The sequence below is a fragment of the Saimiri boliviensis genome, chromosome 2 (genome assembly GCF_048565385.1).
Source record: "Saimiri boliviensis isolate mSaiBol1 chromosome 2, mSaiBol1.pri, whole genome shotgun sequence".
Taxonomy (NCBI): Eukaryota; Metazoa; Chordata; class Mammalia; order Primates; family Cebidae; genus Saimiri; species Saimiri boliviensis.
Genome location: NC_133450.1, coordinates 46,776,647 through 46,793,925, shown reverse-complemented (window position 1 = coordinate 46,793,925; position 17,279 = coordinate 46,776,647). Strand labels below are relative to the sequence as shown.

The 17,279-nt window shown below is 48.0% G+C and overlaps 2 protein-coding genes across 5 annotated transcripts in view; both read left to right on the top strand.

Annotated features, from left to right (window-relative positions):
- The window catches only part of LOC101027939 (myosin-6), a 251,421-nt gene that overhangs the window by 105,750 nt on the left and 128,392 nt on the right, over positions 1–17,279 (top strand). The gene's annotated exons all lie outside the window — the stretch shown is intronic.
- PPP1R3E (protein phosphatase 1 regulatory subunit 3E) lies at positions 360–7,839 on the top strand. Of its 4 annotated transcripts, none has more exons than XM_074393227.1 (3): positions 360–1,376; positions 1,678–2,138; positions 4,267–7,839. In XM_074393227.1, exons 1-2 carry the CDS (start codon positions 960–962, stop codon positions 2,098–2,100), a joined length of 840 nt encoding a protein of 279 aa, XP_074249328.1. In that variant the 5' UTR covers positions 360–959; the 3' UTR covers positions 2,101–2,138; positions 4,267–7,839. The 4 variants fall into 4 exon arrangements, 1 of the variants encoding a protein (XP_074249328.1); XR_012516197.1 differs by having other exon boundaries at positions 364–1,376; positions 1,678–4,345; positions 5,482–7,839; XR_012516196.1 differs by having other exon boundaries at positions 364–1,376; positions 1,678–4,345; positions 4,941–7,839.

Below are 17,279 nucleotides of genomic sequence, written 5' to 3'. Positions count from 1 at the left end.
GGAGAGAGAGAGAGAGAGAGAGAGAGAGAGAGAAATTGGGAACACTGAGTCCAGAGAAGTTATGCCTTACTTGCTCAAGGTTACACAGCTAAATAGCACCAGACCTTGGACAGTTCTTAGTTAGGGTGCCACATTCTCACCTCCTATTTGAAAGACTCTACCTATGTTTTGCGACTTTTCCTTCTTTGCACCCACTGCCACCCCCTGCCCAAACCAGGAGCCTAGGTTTCAGAAAAGAAAACGGTGAACTCCGAAGACAAAGTCACATGCTGGGCATTTTTGATCTTCCGCTGCAAGAAAATGAAAGTTTTCTTCCCGGCGTTAACCTTTCCTGTGCTGTGCGGGAAATGTTGAGGACTTTTTAAAATTTTAACATTATTGTTATTATTGTTGTTGTTGAGAAGGGGGAGGTCACACTATGTCGCCCAGGCTGGTCTTGAACTCCTGGCTTCAAGCGATCCTCCCACCTCGGCCTCCCAAAGTGCTGGGATTCGAGGCGTGAGCCACCGCGTCCGGCCCGTGGATGTTTTTTAAAAAGGCTGAGTGGCCTCACTTGGGACCGAAAAGGTGAAGTCCCCGCCCCCTGGTGCAGCAGCGAAGACAAGCGGAGCCACCTGTCAGAGAGCTGTGGGCGGGGGCCGGGGCCGTGGGGGCCTTAGAACCGGAGGGTGAGCGCCGTTGAGCGCACGCTCAGAGCAGACCGCTCGCAAGAGGCAGGATGTGATAGTCTTAAGACCCTGGAAGCTGACGGCCAGAGGGAGGGGAAAGGTGGTCACAGAGGAGAGGCAAAGCAACCAGAGGTAGAGGTTCCCGGAGGTGACTGCAAGGAGAGTACGCAGCGGCGAGGGGCTGCAGAAGCGGACCCCGCGACTTCTGCGCCGACGCGGGGCGGGCGGGAGAGAGGAGGAGAGGGCAGCGCGGCGACGCTGCGGGCTGGCTCAGTCGGGGAGGGGGCTGCCATGTCCCGTGAGCGACCCCCCGGCACCGACATCCCCCGGAACCTGAGCTTTATTGCCGCGCTAACGGAGCGCGTCTACTACCGTAGCCAGCGGCCCAGCCTCGAGGAGGAGCCGGAGGAGGAGCCAGGCGAGGGAGGGACGCGGTTCGGGGCCCGATCCCGCGCTCACGCACCGAGTCGGGGCCGCCGGGCCCGCTCTGCACCAGCCGGAGGCGGCGGGGCTCGGGCGCCCCGCAGCCGTAGCCCAAACACCCGCAAGAGAGTGCGTTTCGCCGACGCACTGGGGTTGGAGCTGGCCGCCGTGCGCCGCTTCCGTCCTGGGGAGCTGCCCCGGGTGCCCCGCCACGTGCAGATCCAACTGCAGAGGGACGCCCTCCGCCACTTCGCGCCCTGCCAGCCCCGCGCCCGCGGCCTCCAGGTAGGCGGCGGGGGCACCTCCCCTCCTGGGGACCTCCCCCAGTCGGCCGCAGCGGGCATGTGGGAGTGGATTTGCCAAGGAGCACCCATCTCCATCCCATCCCTGGGCTTGCGCCTGCCCATCCCTTTTTGGGTCCCCCATACGCGAGTGGCTCTAGGCCACCCTGGCAGCTGGGCCGCACTATGCCGGCCCGGACGCCGGGGTCGGCCTCTGATTGGCCCAGTGCCTCGCTCTGACACCGCCCCTGTCTCTCCCCTCTCTCCGCCCCGGGCTCCCTCCTCCCGCTTCTTCTTTCCCCCAGGAGGCGCGCGCCGCCCTGGAGCCGGCCAGCGAGCCCGGCTTCGCCGCCCGCTTGCAGGCGCAGCGCATCTGCCTGGAACGCGCCGAGGCGGGCCCGCTGGGCGTGGCCGGGAGCGCGCGCGTGCTGGACCTGGCCTACGAGAAGCGCGTGAGCGTGCGCTGGAGCGCTGACGGCTGGCGGAGCCAACGCGAGGCCCCCGCCGCCTACGCCGGCCCGGCCCCGCCCCCGCCGCGCGCCGACCGCTTCGCCTTCCGCCTGCCCGCGCCGCCGATTGGGGGCGCTCTGCTCTTCGCCTTGCGCTACCGTGTGACAGGTCACGAGTTCTGGGACAACAACGGCGGCCGTGACTATGCTCTACGAGGGCCGGAACACCCAGGCAGTGGCGGAGCCCCGGAGCCCCAGGGCTGGATCCACTTTATCTGAGACGAGGCACCTGCGGCCGACGGCGGAAAACCCCAAAGGCACCCGGGGGCGGGGGACCGATGTGGCGGGGAGGAATAGGAGAGACCAGGACTGGCGGGGAGGACGAGGAGGGTGGGGAAAGCGGGGGCGTGGGGAAGGGGGGGGTGGGCCGAATCAACGAAGCTCGGGGAGGGAGATCGGGTTGTTAAAAGCTGGTCGGATGTGAGCAGAGGGAACCCAGGGTATAGGAGGAAGGAGACTGTACACGGCACCCAAGGGATTAGACAAAAGGAAAAGAATGGGGATGATGGTGGCTTTCCCCTCAGTGAGTGGGCACTGGGAGGAAGGGAGGAGGTTCATCGGGCCTAGGCAGTTGAAGAAGGTTAAGAACCTTTTGGGGATGGAGGAGGTATGATGTAAAGTAGCCCACCCAGTCGAAGTCATTTAGATTGCTGGCGCATTCCCTCTTCTTACCCGCCTTTTCCACCTCAGGTCCCCTTGTCCTGCCAATCCTAGCTTTAACTCAGCCATAATTGCCTTGCTTAATCCCAGGAACCTGGCCATTGCTCCTTGGTCCTTGGCATTATGACGGGATTCCCTTGTCACCTCTGACAGTTCCTGGCTGCGGTGTCCGTGGACTGGCAGGGGAGTGATGACAGGTAGCCGTCAGAGCTCCAGCCTCCAGGCAGCTTTAGCGATTAAAATGGAGGCCAAAGCAACTCCAGATCTGTTCTTATAGCCAAATACTGAGGTGCCTAAGGGTTGGTACACTCAGGGGCTTCCAGGAAAATGCCAGCCTTACTTTTCTGGAGTGCCTTTTAATAACCTCCAAGCACTTTATGGACTGTTTGTCGAGGGACGGTGAATCAGGAGAATCACTATTCTGATTTCTTTTGCCTCCGAAGAGGAAGTCCCTGACTAGCTATATAACTTTGGGCAAGTTACTTCATCTCTTTGTGCCCCAGTTTTTTCCTTGGGAAATTGGATTTAGGTTAGATGATCTTTGAAGGCCCCTTGTATGATATGTTGTGATCTGTACATGGCAGAGTATAGATTAGAAGCCACATTTTCCAACCTAGTGCTATGGTTCAGAACACAGAACACCCCAAGCATTTGGTTGAAGCTGAGGATGGTTCCTCTGGTTTTTGGCACAGATGTTCAAGAGTCCAGGAAGCATCCCATAACCAACTTGCAGCCTCACCTCACCCCAGCATATTCCAGAGCCCCTTCCAAACGACAGCTCATCCTCTGCTCCATTTTGCTCTTGCCCTCACAGACTTCTAGCCTCTATGGTCTGAGACAGTTATGTATAGGTACATCTCTGTTGGTGAAAATTATGCTTGAGAACCCCAAAGATTAAAGGAAACAATGTTAAGGGCTTTTGTGGGGATAAAAGATAATGGGTATATGGAATAGAAACATTTCAAATGAAGAATCAAAGCATTTTAGTCAATCCACTTGGTTGTTAAAAAAAAAAAAAAAGCCAGGCACAGTGGCTCACATGTGTAATCCCAGCACTTTGGGAGACTGAGGTGGGTAAATCACCGGAGGTTGGGAGTTCCAGACCAACCTGACCAACATGGAGAAACCCTGTCTCTATTAAAAATACTAAAAAATTAGCCAGGCGCAGTGGCACATGCTGTAATCCCAGCTACTTGGGAGGCTGAGGCAGGCGAATCACTTGAACCCAGGAGGCAGAGGTTGCGGTAAGCCAAGATTGCGCCATTGCACTCCAGACTGGGCAACAAAAGTGAAACTCTCTCAAAAAAAAAAAAAAAAAAAAAAGCATCAAAGCAACTTGAATAGTAAATGGTACCAGAAGATGGTCTGCTCCATAACCAAAGCAAGTGCAGTGGGAAAGCCAGACTCTCATACCCATTCACATTCATGCCTTGTCTCTCCTCCTGGTTAACCTTAACAGGGGAGTGATTCCTCTCCTGGTTGCTGTTTTTCCTTTTCTCTTACCCTATTCCTAACCTCTTTGCTTTTCTCTTTCTTTCCTTGTCCCTCTCCCTTCTCATCACTTTTTTTCTTTTAACATATAGGGCATTTACCTTACTTTTGTCTATTTCCATTTGTTTCCGTCTTCATTCTTGTTCATCTCTGCTATTCCTTCTCCCGCCAGAAGGGATGGAAACCCTATTTGCTTTTCTCAAAGACCATGGTTGGTCTACTTTCCTCACTCAGGCTCCTTGACAGTCTTCTAGAAGAGAGAAGAAGGAGAAGAAGCAGTTCCTGATGTTACAAATGAACAAGGATCTCCCAGGTAACCAGCTCCCCACACCCATTTCTGTTATTGATTTCTCAAAGAGAAATTTCTGGTTCCCCCTTTTCCTTATCACTGAGTGAAAGGGGATGGGCATGCTCACGTGCCCATACATGCATTCAGAATAGAATGTGGGGCAGGCTATGCTGGCTCCCACCTGTAATACCAGCACTTTGGGAGTCCAAGGCAGGCAGATCATTTGAGGTCAGGATTCAAGACCAGCCTGGCCAACATAGTGAAACCCCATCTTTACTAAAAATACAAAAATTAGCCGGATGTGGTGACTCATGCCTATAATCCCAGCTACTCAGGAGGCTGAGGCAGGAGAATCGCTTGAACCTGGAAGGCTGAGGTTGCAATGAGCTGAGCTCGCGCCACTGCACTCCAGCCTGGGTAACAGAGTGTGAGTCTCTGTCTCAAAAAAAAAAAAAGAAAAAAGAAAAAAAAAAAAAGAAAAAGAAAGAATAGAGTATGGGGCTTATTACCATGCCCCTCCTGTCCGCAGTCTGAGTCTTTGAGAAAAGGTGGCTGAAAGAGAGGAGTCCCCAGGTCCTCAAACAAATGCCTATCTAAACATCATCCTTATCTTGTGAAGAAAACAAGAAGAATTTCATGCACCATGTGAATCACCTTCAGTTCAAAGTTGCAGCAAAATGAAGAAACTACTGGAAGCTGCCAAGCAATGCACTGTTGAGTCATCAATTAGGAGCCCACAGGAGGATAATAGAGAGGGAGACTGGGTGGAGGCTCAGTGTGGAATAATCTCTTGTCTAATGTATGTGTGTCACTGCCATGTTGTATTAATAATGAGAGCTCACATTTACTTAACACTTGTGTGCTAAAATCTGGGGTTTTATTCTTTCCAGAACCATGACTCAATCATAAAATCTGTTTTGTTTGTATGCATACCCCAAACCACGCTATGAGTAGAGCATTGCCATTATCTCTGATTTAGAGATGAGGAAACGGGCTCAGAGAAGCTCAGTAATTTGTCCAAGATTGCACAGCTAGTAAATGGCAGAAGTAGGATTGTGAACCCAGGAAATCTCCAGAGCTTCTGTGTAACCATGATGTTATATTTTTGTCCTCTTTAAAAACAATATTAAATACCTTGCTATATATTATTTTCTTATTAGGAAAAGACCATAGTTTCTGATTGTGCTCTGCCTTCCCATCCTGCCAGTCTCCTGGACTGGCTTGGAGAAGACAGGGGGGTCCCAAGCTTCATCTGTGGCTGGAAGGAGTTTGCTGCTGTCTCCTGTGCCAGTGTCCCATCTCTGCAGGATCAGCACAGGATGCCCCTCGCCTGCCTGCTTACACTCCAGCCTTGCCATACATTGGAATTCTCTCCTGGCCTGAGCCAACACTCTACACCTGTTGGTGTGCCACTTCCCTCCCTCTTCCCCTACTGGCATTGAACAGACAAACCCCACTAATGTTTCACCTAGGTTGGGTCCATGACTAGAACACCTGCTAGATGGTCTGCGCTTGAGCCTTTTCTGGGAATCCTAATGTTACTGGGTAAATGCCAACTCTGACTGTGGGCAGAAAGCTAATGATAATCCTGTTCCCTAAGCTCTTTCTCAGAAGTACCCTGGCTCATCTCGGCTTTATAGAACAACATTTTGGTCTTGATTCTTCCCATATCAAGCTGCCCCTGGGCTTGGGTAAGCTGTTAGTTTCCCCGACTGCCTCAAGGCTGGGTCTGGCTGAGCTACCTTCCTGTGCACACAAATAACAGGTGTCTCCTTGGAACCTGACTTACATAACTATCGGTGCCACCAAGCCTTGTAAAATAGGAAAGAAACTAGTATTTCTTGAGTGACTTCTGAGTGCCTGGTTCTTTCAAGGCTGTCTGGACAGATTCCCTGCCCTGATACCATTGTTGTGTGCTCCTCTCCCAGGACTTCAGCACTGAGATTCTCCCGACCCCCTGGCTTTTCCTCACCTTGGGTTGAGCCAGTGAAGCATCACCACAAAACCCACCATCTGCAAATCAACCAAGATGAGGCAGTGTGCCCTTTCCATCTTGCACTACTCTTTCCAAAACTTCCACCTATATTTCCCACAGCCCCAGTAAGCAAAGCAGAGTGTGCCTGGACACAGCAGCATCCACTGCTTTCTCCCAGCAGGTGCAGTCTCATCTGACACCGGGACACCAGGAGTTTAGCAGAATCTTCAGCCACCCTATTAGTGTGTTACGCATTAGGCATTGTGGTAGAAACTCCTCTGACAGTTCGTGACTAATGAACAGGAGCAATTTGGAATGTGTCAGCCATGGACTGGGAAGTACCATAAGAGAAAACACTACCATGGTCAGAGGCTTGGGTCTTTGAGGCAACCCAGCAGAAATACTGTGGCCCATTCCTCTCATCCAGACTGCAGATACCTTCCTACACCTACCTGTCCCATAGCCTCCTTCGTGTTCCTTTGTTTTTCTTTGTGAATGTAGTAAAACATTTCATTATGAGCCCCAGCTCCTCAGTTTTCCATCTAACACTCACATTCCCTTGTTTCTAACTCCTGTGTTTTTCTGGAACCTGTTTGGATCTTTGCAGTTTGCAGGTCATAGAATCAGACCTGAAAAGGCTTCTCTTTAGAGATCATTGGGTCCAGGCTCCTTTACAGATGAGAACACAGGTCCAAAGGTGAGAAATGACTCTAGTAGGGTCATAGAATTTGTTAGTACAGCTCAAAATAGAGCTTAAACCTGGGCCTCCTGATCACATCCCATTCCCAGGCTAAGAAACGGGTCTCTGCTGGCTGTGGTGGTTCACACCTGTAATCACAACACTTGGGAGGCTGGCTGAGGCAGAAGCATTGCTTGAACCTGGGAGTTTAAGACCAGCCTGAGCAATATAGTGAGACCTTGTCTCTACAAAAATTTTAAAAATTTGCTGGACATGGTGGCATGGGTCTGTAGTCCAGCTACTCAGGAAGCTGAGGCAGGAAGATCGCTTGAGCCCAGGAGTTGGAGGTTACTGAGCTATGATCACATCGCTACACTCCAGCCTGGGTGACAGTGAGACAGACCCTCAATTAAAGAGAGAGAGAGACAGAGAGGTCTCTACACAAACCCGTGATTTTTCACGGCAAGGGATAACATCAGAAATGTTTCATTTTCTGCTGCAGTTTCCATTCCTTTCCCCACCTAGGTGTAAAGAGAAACAAAAGGCAATGACAGTATTCTCTGTGTCCCCAGCTTTGGCACTTTTATTGATGTTGCTACAGAGCAGTGACTTTGCTAGAAAGACTGAATAATCCACCCACTGAATAGCTAACCTGGGGAGGAAATGAAAATTTTCTATGTGAATCTCCCCAAAACCGTTGTCACCAGGCCCTCCCAGAACCTCCCCAGTTCCTTCCAGTGCAACCCTGTGCACTTGGCCCTCAACCCAATAGTATTATGCCTCGCTTCACCTTCCATGGACAACTGCCCTCCCTCCTGGACATAAAACCTCATATTTTAAATAAAGTCGAAATATGAAAAGAAAGTATGTCGTTAGACATTCAGAAGTATTGTTTGTTTGGGGCTAAGGGTAGCAAGAGACTCAGAGGCAAGATTCCCTCCTTGACTCTCAATCTCTTTTTTTTTTTTTTTTTTTTTTTTTTTTTTTTTTTTTTTTACCCAGCCTGGAGTGCAATGGCGTGATCTCGGCTCACCGCAACCTCCGCCTCCTGGGTTCAGGCAATTCTCCTGCCTCAGCCTCCTGAGTAGCTGGGATTACAGGCACGTGCCACCATGCCCAGCTAATTTTTTGTATTTTTAGTAGAGACGGGGTTTCACCATGTTGACCAGGATGGTCTCGATCTCTTGACCTCGTGATCCACCCGCCTCGGCCTCCCAAAGTGCTGGGATTACAGGCTTGAGCCACCGCGCCCGGCCCGACTCTCAATCTCTTGGTCATCTCGTTTCTTTTTGTGTGTGTTTCCAGAAAAATTTAATAGGCTTGCTTATAATTATTATAAAGTTGAACCACTGATTCACTGAAACATTTTGACTTGCAAGGACGTTTTTAATGTAATGAACTCTACATCCCCACCCACATTCATATTAAGAATTCACACACAAATGAAAATTGAAAAACTGACAAAACCTGACTTCTGTCTCCTACTTTTCTGCTCACAGTCATATACTTAGGTACCTTTTGACCCCCATGGGGAAAGAACTACCAATGACATCCAGAACTACCAATGACAGGAAGCAGAGACTTTTTTTTCTCTTTTGAGAATGAATGTTTCCCTCTTCATAGCGGATTCTTAAGCATGTTCTCCACACATGCGGAGTGCTAGCTGTACATCTTTTGACATAGGTATTACATATTTGGGATGGACAACACACAGGTTGTTGTCTTCAAAAAGGCCAACCAGATAGGCCTTGCTTGCCTCCTGCAAAGCATCAATAGCTGCACTCTGGAAGAGCAGATCTGTTTGAAAGTCCTGAGCAATTTCTCACACCAGATGCTGGAAGGGAAGTTTGCGAATCAGTTCAGTAGATGTCTGATAGTGTCTATAATTTCATGGAGTGCTGCAGTCCCAGGCCTGTAATGACCATGTTTCTTCAACCCTCCAGTAGAGGGTGCACTCTTATGAGCAGTCTTGTTTTTTTATTTTTTCTTTTTCGCTCCTCCCCCTCTTGTTAGTTTTTCATTTTGTCTTGCTTGCTCTGTCACCCAGGCCGGAGTGCAGCGGCGCGATCTTGGCTCACTGCAACCTCTGTCTCCCAGGTTCAAGCGATTCTCCCTGCCTCAGCTCCCCGCCCCCAGTATCTGGGACTACAGGCGCATGTCATCACACTCGGCTAATTTTTGTATTTTTAGTAGAGATGGGTTTCACTATGTTGGCCAGGCTGGTCTTGAACTGACCTCAGATGATCCACCCGCCTCGGCCTCCCAGAGTGCTAGGATTACAGGCATGAGCCACCACGCCTGGCCAATTTTTGTGGGTTTTGTTGCTGCTGTTGTTGTTTGAGATGGAGTCCTGTTCTATTGCCCAGCCTGTAGTGCAGTGCCACGATCTTGGCTCACTGCAACCTCTGCCTCCTGAATCAAACAATTCCCCTGCCTCAGCCTCCCAAATAGTTGGAATTACAGGTGACTGCCACCATGCCCGGCTAATTTTCGTATTTTTAGTAGAGACGGTGTTTCATCATGTTGGCCAGGCTAGTTTCAAACTCCTGACTTCAGATGATCTACCCGTCTCAGCCTCCCAAAGTGCTGGGATTACAGGCATGAGTCACTGCTCCCGGCCCTCAATTTTTTGTATGTTTTTAGCAGAGTTTCTGCCATATTGGGTTTTGCCATGTCGGGCAGGCTGGTGCTTTTGCCATGTTGGGCAGGCTGGTGTCCAACTCCTGACCTCAAGTGATCTGCCCTCCTTGGCCTCCCAAAGTACTGGAATTACAGGCATGAGCCACCTCACCTGGCCCAAGCAGCTTTTGTAGCCAGTTGCTTCCTGGGTGCTTTACCACCAGTTAGTGAGCAATTTGCTTTGTGTGAGACTGTGAGAGAGACGTCCTTACTTACTACCCTTCTTTTGCTAGTTAGAGTTCCGGGAGCTAGAGGTGGTGCTGGTTAGAGAGCTACCTTATTTCTTAAAAGCTCTATTCTCTTTCTGCTGGAATCCCCTCTGGCTATAAAAACACTGAGGGGAAGGAGCTTTGGAGGAGTTAGGCAGCCTTGGTGTAAGATACTCCCAACAGGATCCTATCATCATTTTGCGTAGTGTGAAATTCACCAGGGCCCAGCTCTTCTCTGGCACCCAGCACCAACTGCTTTAACCAACAGTTAAAGGGAAGAGCTTGAGAAAAGCCCTGCGTTCTCCTTGGGTGGGGGAATCCTTCCTTAAGGAGGCCATCTGAGTTACATTCTGCTCCTTAAGTGCTGGGTGGAAGAGCAAAGCTCTTATCAAATGCAACCCCCTAACGCAAAGAAGGAGAAATATGGAAAGGAAAAGCAAAGACCTCTGTCTAATTCAGAATGGAGTGATTATAAAAGAAAGGAGTCGGCTGGGTGCAGTGGCACACGCCTGTAAATCCCAGAACTTTGGGAGGCTGAGGCAGGTGGATTAGGAGGTCAGGAGTTAGAGACCAGCCTGGCCAATATGGTGAAACCCTGTCTCTACTAAAAATACAAAAATTAGTCGGGCATGGTGGCTTGCACCTGTATTCCCTGCTACTTGGGGAGGCGGAGACAGGAAAATTGCTTGAACCCGGGAGGCGGAGGTTGCAGTGAGCTGAGATCACACCACTGCACTCCAGCTGGGGCAACACAGTGAGACTCCATCTCAAAAAAAAAAAAAAAAAAAAAGGAAGGAGTCCTTGAAAAAGATTAAGTTCTAACAGGATTGACTTCTACATCACTTGAATGATGAAAGAATCCAATTACCCGCAAAGTAATTAGAATGTTCCTAATAGGGAAACCCTAGCCTGAGAATAAGAGATGCCTCCTCATTACATCATAATGGCCAAGTTGTGATGTCAGCACAGAGCACCCACTCCTGAGTAAGTGTTGTAAGTGAAGCCAGATATGCTGAAGAGCAGAATCAGCATAAGGAGCAGACGCCCCAGGAGAGGTAAGTGGGTTCTCTCCATGGCTTATTGCCCAGAATCTCTGTGGCCCCAACCTCATTGCAGACTTCTCACATCTTAATTTGGGGTTAGGTATATCTGAATTTTTTCCCAAAACCTTTCAATGCAGCATTTGCCATCCCAAGTCTATCGCAAATCCTCAATCATTGCAGTTCTTACTGTCAGCCCTCCAGCTCTTGTATTTCTTAGGAGACAGAGCACAGGGTACTCGGGGAAAATTTCCCCAAATGGCACAGAAACTCAGCACATCCATTTGGTTAGTCCCAGGGGTAGACCCAAGTTTTTGGGTGCTTGAAGAGTGCAAATTTTGGAGCCCATTTTAAGAAAAATAAATACAAAATTAGGGGGGAAAAGTGAGTATCTGTTTTTGAATGACAAAAGCTGTCAACAAATATTTTTTTTAAAGCTGTCAACAATTATCTACCCAACAACCTATATATTGCTCTACAATTTTTTTTAAAGCTGCATGCTCTTTGACATTTCTATATGTTTTCCTAAAGAGAAAAGTGGCCGGGCTCGGTGGCTCAAGCCTGTAATCCCAGCTCTTTGGGAGGCTGAGGCGGGTGGATCACAAGGTCGAGAGATCAAGACCAACCTGGTCAACATGGTGAAACCCCGTCTCTACTAAAAATACAAAAAATTAGCTGGGCATGGTGGCGCGTGCCTGTAATCCCAGCTACTCAGGAGGCTGAGGCAGGAGAATTGGCTGAACCCAGGAGGCGGAGGTTGCGGTGAGCCGAGACCGCGCCATTGCACTCCAGCCTGGGTAACAAGAGCGAAACTCCGTCTTAAAAAAAAAAAAAAAGAGAGAGAAAAGTAATTCTGTCTTCCAGAAAGATTGATCATATTTCAAAAATCCCCCCACCTTTTTTTTGAGACAGGGTCTCATTCTGTCACCCAGGTTGAAGTGCATTGGTTCGACCATGGCTCACTGGAGCCTTGATCTCCTCAGACTCAGGTGATCCTCCTGCTCCAGCTCCCCAAGTAGCTGGGACTACAGGCACACTACCACACCTGGCTAAATTTTTATATTTTTTTGTTCCTCAGGTTGGTCTCGAACTCCTGGCCTCAAATGATCCACCCGCCTTGGCCTCCCAAAGTACTGGTATTACAGGTGTGAGCCACTGTGCCTGGATCCTAAAGACCTCATTTTAACAGTTACCTCTTTTATCTCCAAACACAGTTACATTCTGAAGTACTAGGGATTAAGAGTTTAACATGAATTTTGGGGGGATAGAGTTCAGTTCATTATGTTATACTTACATGGGGATAATTTATTCACAAAAGTAACAGCAAAACACTTAAGTATACCTACTAAACCCACACTAAATGTATTCCTGCCAGGCACAGTGGCTCCTGCCTGTAATCCCAATACTTTGGCTGGCCAAGGTGGACGGATTGCTTGAGCCCAAGAGTTCAAGACCAACCTGGGGAACAAAAAAATATAAAAAATCAGCCAGGTGTGGTGGTGTGCCTGTAGTCCCAGCTACTTGGGGAGCTGAAGTGGGAGGATCACCTGAGCCTGGGGAGGTCAAGGCTCCAATGAGCCATGGTCCAACCAATGCACTTCAACCTAGGTGACAGAGCGAGACCCTGTCTCAAAATAAATAAATAAATAAATGTGGCCAGGTGCAGTGTCTCACGCCTGTAATCCCAGCACTTTGGAAGGCCAAGGCGGGCGGATCATGAGGTCAGGAGTTCAAGACCAGCCTGGTCAACATGATGAAACCCTGTCTCTACGAAAAATACAAAAATTAGCTGGGCATGGTGATGTGCGCCTATAATCCCAGCTACTCAGGAGTCTGAGGCAGGAGAATTGCTTGAACTGGGACCTGGAAGGCAGAAGTTGCAGTGAGCCAAGGTCGAGCCACTGCACTCCAGCCTGGGCTACAGAGCAAGACTCTGTTCTCCAAAAACAACAATAAAAAGCAAAACAAAACAAAAAAAAAAAAATGTATTTGGGGAATACACCACCAAAATGTATTCCCAACTCCTTTAGCCAATCCCAAAATGTCTACTGCCACCTAACAAAAGGAGACGTGATGGAGGGAAAATCAAAGGAAAGAGAGCTCAATCTTTTTTTTTTTTTTTTTTTTTGCCTTAAAAAAACTTCTTTTTTTTTTTTTATTTCAATAGTTTTGGGGAACAGGTGGTGTTTGGTTATATGGATAAGTTCTTTTTTTTTTTTTCTTTTTTCTCTTTTTTTTTTTTTTTAATTTTTATTGTTTTGGCAGGGGGAGATGGAGTTTTACTCTTGTTGCGCAGGCTGGTGCAATCTCAGCTCACTGCAACCTCCACCTCCCGGATTCAAGCAATTCTCCAGCCTCAGCCTATTTCTCCATGTTTGTCAGGCTGGTCTTTAACTCCTGACCTCAGGTTATCCACCCACCTCAGCCTCCCAAAATGCTGGGATTACAGGCATGAGCCACCACACCCAGCCATGGATAAATTCTTTAGTTCTTTAGTGGTGATTTCTGAGATTTTGGTGCACTCATCAGCTGAGCAATTTTCACTGTATCCAGTGTGTAGTCTTTTAGCCCTCATCACCCTCCCATTACCCTTTCCCCAAAATCTATTGTATCATTCTTTTACCTTTATGTTCTCAAATAACTTCTAGGCTTGTTTGCTAAACAATCCAATAGTAAAGATAAACATCTTACCAGAAGTGTCTGAGAAGAATAATTTTGTTACTATCTTTAAAAGTGTGAAAGCAACTAGAGTAGGAAAAAATACATTAAACTTTAGCTCAATTAAGTTTAAGGTTACAGTCAAGACATGGGAAATTATTAATATACTAGGTTTTTCTACTGACTTCTACATCCATTTAATTGCAGAATAAAAAATTAAGCTTCGGCCGGGCGTGGTGGCTCAAGCCTGTAATCCCAGCACTTTGGGAGGCCGAGGCGGGTGGATCACGAGGTCAAGAGATCGAGACCATCCTGGTCAACATGGTGAAACCCCGTCTCTACTAAAAATACAAAAAATTAGCTGGGCATGGTAGCGCGTGCCTGTAATCCCAACTACTCAGGAGGCTGAGGCAGGAGAATTGCCTGAACCCAGGAGGCGGAGGTTGCGGTGAGCCGAGATCACGCCATTGTACTCCAGGCTGGGTAACAAGAGCGAAACTCCGTCTCAAAAAAAAAAAAAAAAAAAAATTAAGATTCAAAATTTTCTTCTTTAAAAAATTTTACTTTAAGTTCTGGGATATGTGTGCAGAACACGCAGGTTGGTTACATAGGTATACATGTGCCGTGGTGGTTTGCTACCCCTTTCAACCCGTTATCTAGGCAACCTGAGTCTTAACCAATTACCATTTAAATACATTTTTTCAAACTTTCCAAAAACCTGTGATCATGTTAATATATTCCTGGGGCTCCTCCCATGCCTTGGATGAGGTCTGTGCAGGGAAGGGCTCTGAAACTTGAGATTCCTTAGCTATAGAACAGGAGTGTCCAATTTTTTGGTTTCCCTGGGGCCACATTGGAAGAACTGTCTCGGGCCTCACGTAAAATACACTAACACTAACGATAGCTAATAAACTTTTAAAAAAAAAATCTCGTAATGTTTAAAGAAAGTTTACCAATTGGGCCGCATTCAAAGCTCAGCCATCCTGGGCCGCATGCATGTTGAACAAGCTTGCTATAGTGTATAATGTTAGCTCTGCTAATGGAAGGGAAAGAAAGCTTTTACAAGAGATGGAACATTAACATCTCTACAATGAGGATGACTGGAGTCCCAGTTCTTTAGCGGTGGTCCCTGGAAGAGCTGGGGTAGGTTAATGTCTTGCTAAATGTGGGACCCTTCTCAGCCTGGACATCTCCCTTCCCTTCACTTCCCCACCACAGTCCATTCCATCTAAAGCTATAGGGAGAAATCCCACGTAGAAAGAGGAGCTTCAGCCTGCAGTCTAAAACTGAGGCAGGAGAGTTTCTTTTCCCTTTCTTGGATTCCCCTTGTTCCTAAATCTGTCTTTGATTCTGCCCCCACCTCCCTGCGCCCCCCACCACTCCTGACTCTTGGCAGTGTCTTTCTGAGACAAGAAAGGTGACTGGGCCATCCATCTTTTATAATTCCAAGCCCGTGATTAGTGACATTCAGAGTGACTCATTGAACTCTCCAGGGTCAGGTGTTTGGTTCCCGACAGTTCTTACCTGGCTTTCTAACCAGACAAGCATCAATTCCTCTCAGTCAATGCAGTCTCATTAACTGTTGGGATTATGAGGGAATCACCTGTCCACTGGTAACAGAGCTGCTGCTGCTGCCTAAAATGTTTCACTTTTCCCTTCATTGCCACAAACCAATGAGGCATTGTGATAATCATGATTTAGGAAAAGGTCTGTGTATATCACCAGCCTTGGCTCAAACTCTAAAGGATCAAATGTTGCTAACCTTAAAGCTGATTTATATATGTCTTTCCATTGTTTATCCCAAGATGGTTTTGCCAGATATTAGTTTGAAGGATGTGGGACTGGCTATTAAGAGTTGAGATTGTTACTAAGTGAAATGAGGGAGGAGAGGAGGCAGGGGCAAATACAAGGGCAGCAACAAAAAATAGAGCTCAGTTCTGCAGGAGAGATATAATGCCTGGTCACCTTAAAATAGCTCTGTACCTCAGGATTTAGCTACAAAGCATACATTATGATGGTTTCTTGGAGGTATGTAAGGAGAGGGAGTGGTGAGGTCTGAGAATATAGGACAAAGTCTGAAATTGTTTTATATTATATATACAGCATTACAATACCTAAGTAGGCAAGAAGTGACTTTTTCAAAGACCAACATGAGAACAGAAGAGTCACTTCAGAAAAGACTGTTCCCAAGTTTTAGGCATGTTTACTAAAGAAAAGTTGTAATCAGAAGTCTTCCTGAGGATGGACCAGGTGTGGTGGCTCACGCCTGTAATCCCAGCACTTTGAAAACTGAGGAGGTTGGATCACAAGGTCAAGAGATAGAGACCATCCTGGCCAACATGGTGAAACCCCATCTCTACTAAAATTACAAAAATTAGCTGGGCGTGGTGGTGCGTGCCTGTAGTCCCAGTTACTTGGGACGCTAAGGCAGGAAAATCGCTTGAATCCGAGAGGCAGAGGTTGCAGTGAGCCAAGATTGCACCACTCCAGCCTGGCAACAGAGACTCTATCTCAAGGAAAAAAAAAAAAAAAAAAAAAAAAAAAAAAGTCTTTCTGAGGATTAGCAACTCAGGTAAATAGACCAAAAGCAATCCTTTAGAAAGGTTCAGTCTGGCTCAGTGGCTCATGCCTGTAATCTCAGCATTTTGGGAGGCAGAGGTAGGTGGACAGCTTGAGTCCAGACGTTTGAGACCAGCCCGGCCAACATGAGAAAACCTCGTCTATACAAAAAAATACAAAGATTAGCCAGGAATGGTGGCACGTGCCTGTAGTCCCAGCTACTTGGGAGGCTGAGGCAGGAGGATTGCTTCAGGCTGGGAGGTCAAGGATGCAGTGAGCCCAGCTTGCATCACTGCACTCCAGCCTGGATGACAGAGTGAGACCCAGTTTCAAAAACAATTTTTTTTTCTTTTTCGTTTTTTTAAGATGGGGTTTCACCATGTTGGTCAGGCTGGTCATGAACTCCCAACCTCAGGTGATCCGCCTGCCTTGGCCTCCAAAGTACTTGGATTACAGGCGTGAGCCATCACGCCCAGCCTACAAAATTTTTTAAATAGAAAGTTTCAGACTGCTCTCATGCTGTTTTAATGTACAGTTTACATACAGGTTGTGGGGTTCAGTATGTGCTCAGAAGTTACCTCAAACTTGCTCACAAGTTACATAAGCAGAATCACATAAAAGTTTGGATGTAAGAGTACATTTGGTTATAGATTACAGAGGCAACATCCCTAATCCCTTTAGACATCATCTTATGCGCAGGAAAAGGGAAGGACTAGGGTCATTTAGAGACAGGGTGTCACTCTGTTGCCTAGGCTGGAGTGCAGTGGTGCAATCATTGCTCACTACAGCCTCCAACTCACAGGCTCAAACGATCCTCCTGCTTCAGCCTCCTGAGTAACTGGGACTACAGGTGCACTCCACCAAGTCCGGCTAATTTTTAAATTTTTCTGTAGAGATAGGGACTCGCCATGTTGCACAGGCTGATATTGGATCCTGGCCTCAAGCAATCCTCCCTCTTTGGCCCCCCAAAGCATTGACATTAGGTTTGTGAGGCTCCGCGCCCAGCCCATTTATCTTTTAAGGAATATCGTGCTCTCAGGCAAGAGATACGGAGGACGGTGTGCCCTATCCTGTTTTGTCTTCAAAAGGCCTTTCCAGAGACTTCAGAGTCAAAGAGGTTTTGTGAAGTTATGTTGCCAAGCTGACATGAGCAAGCCTG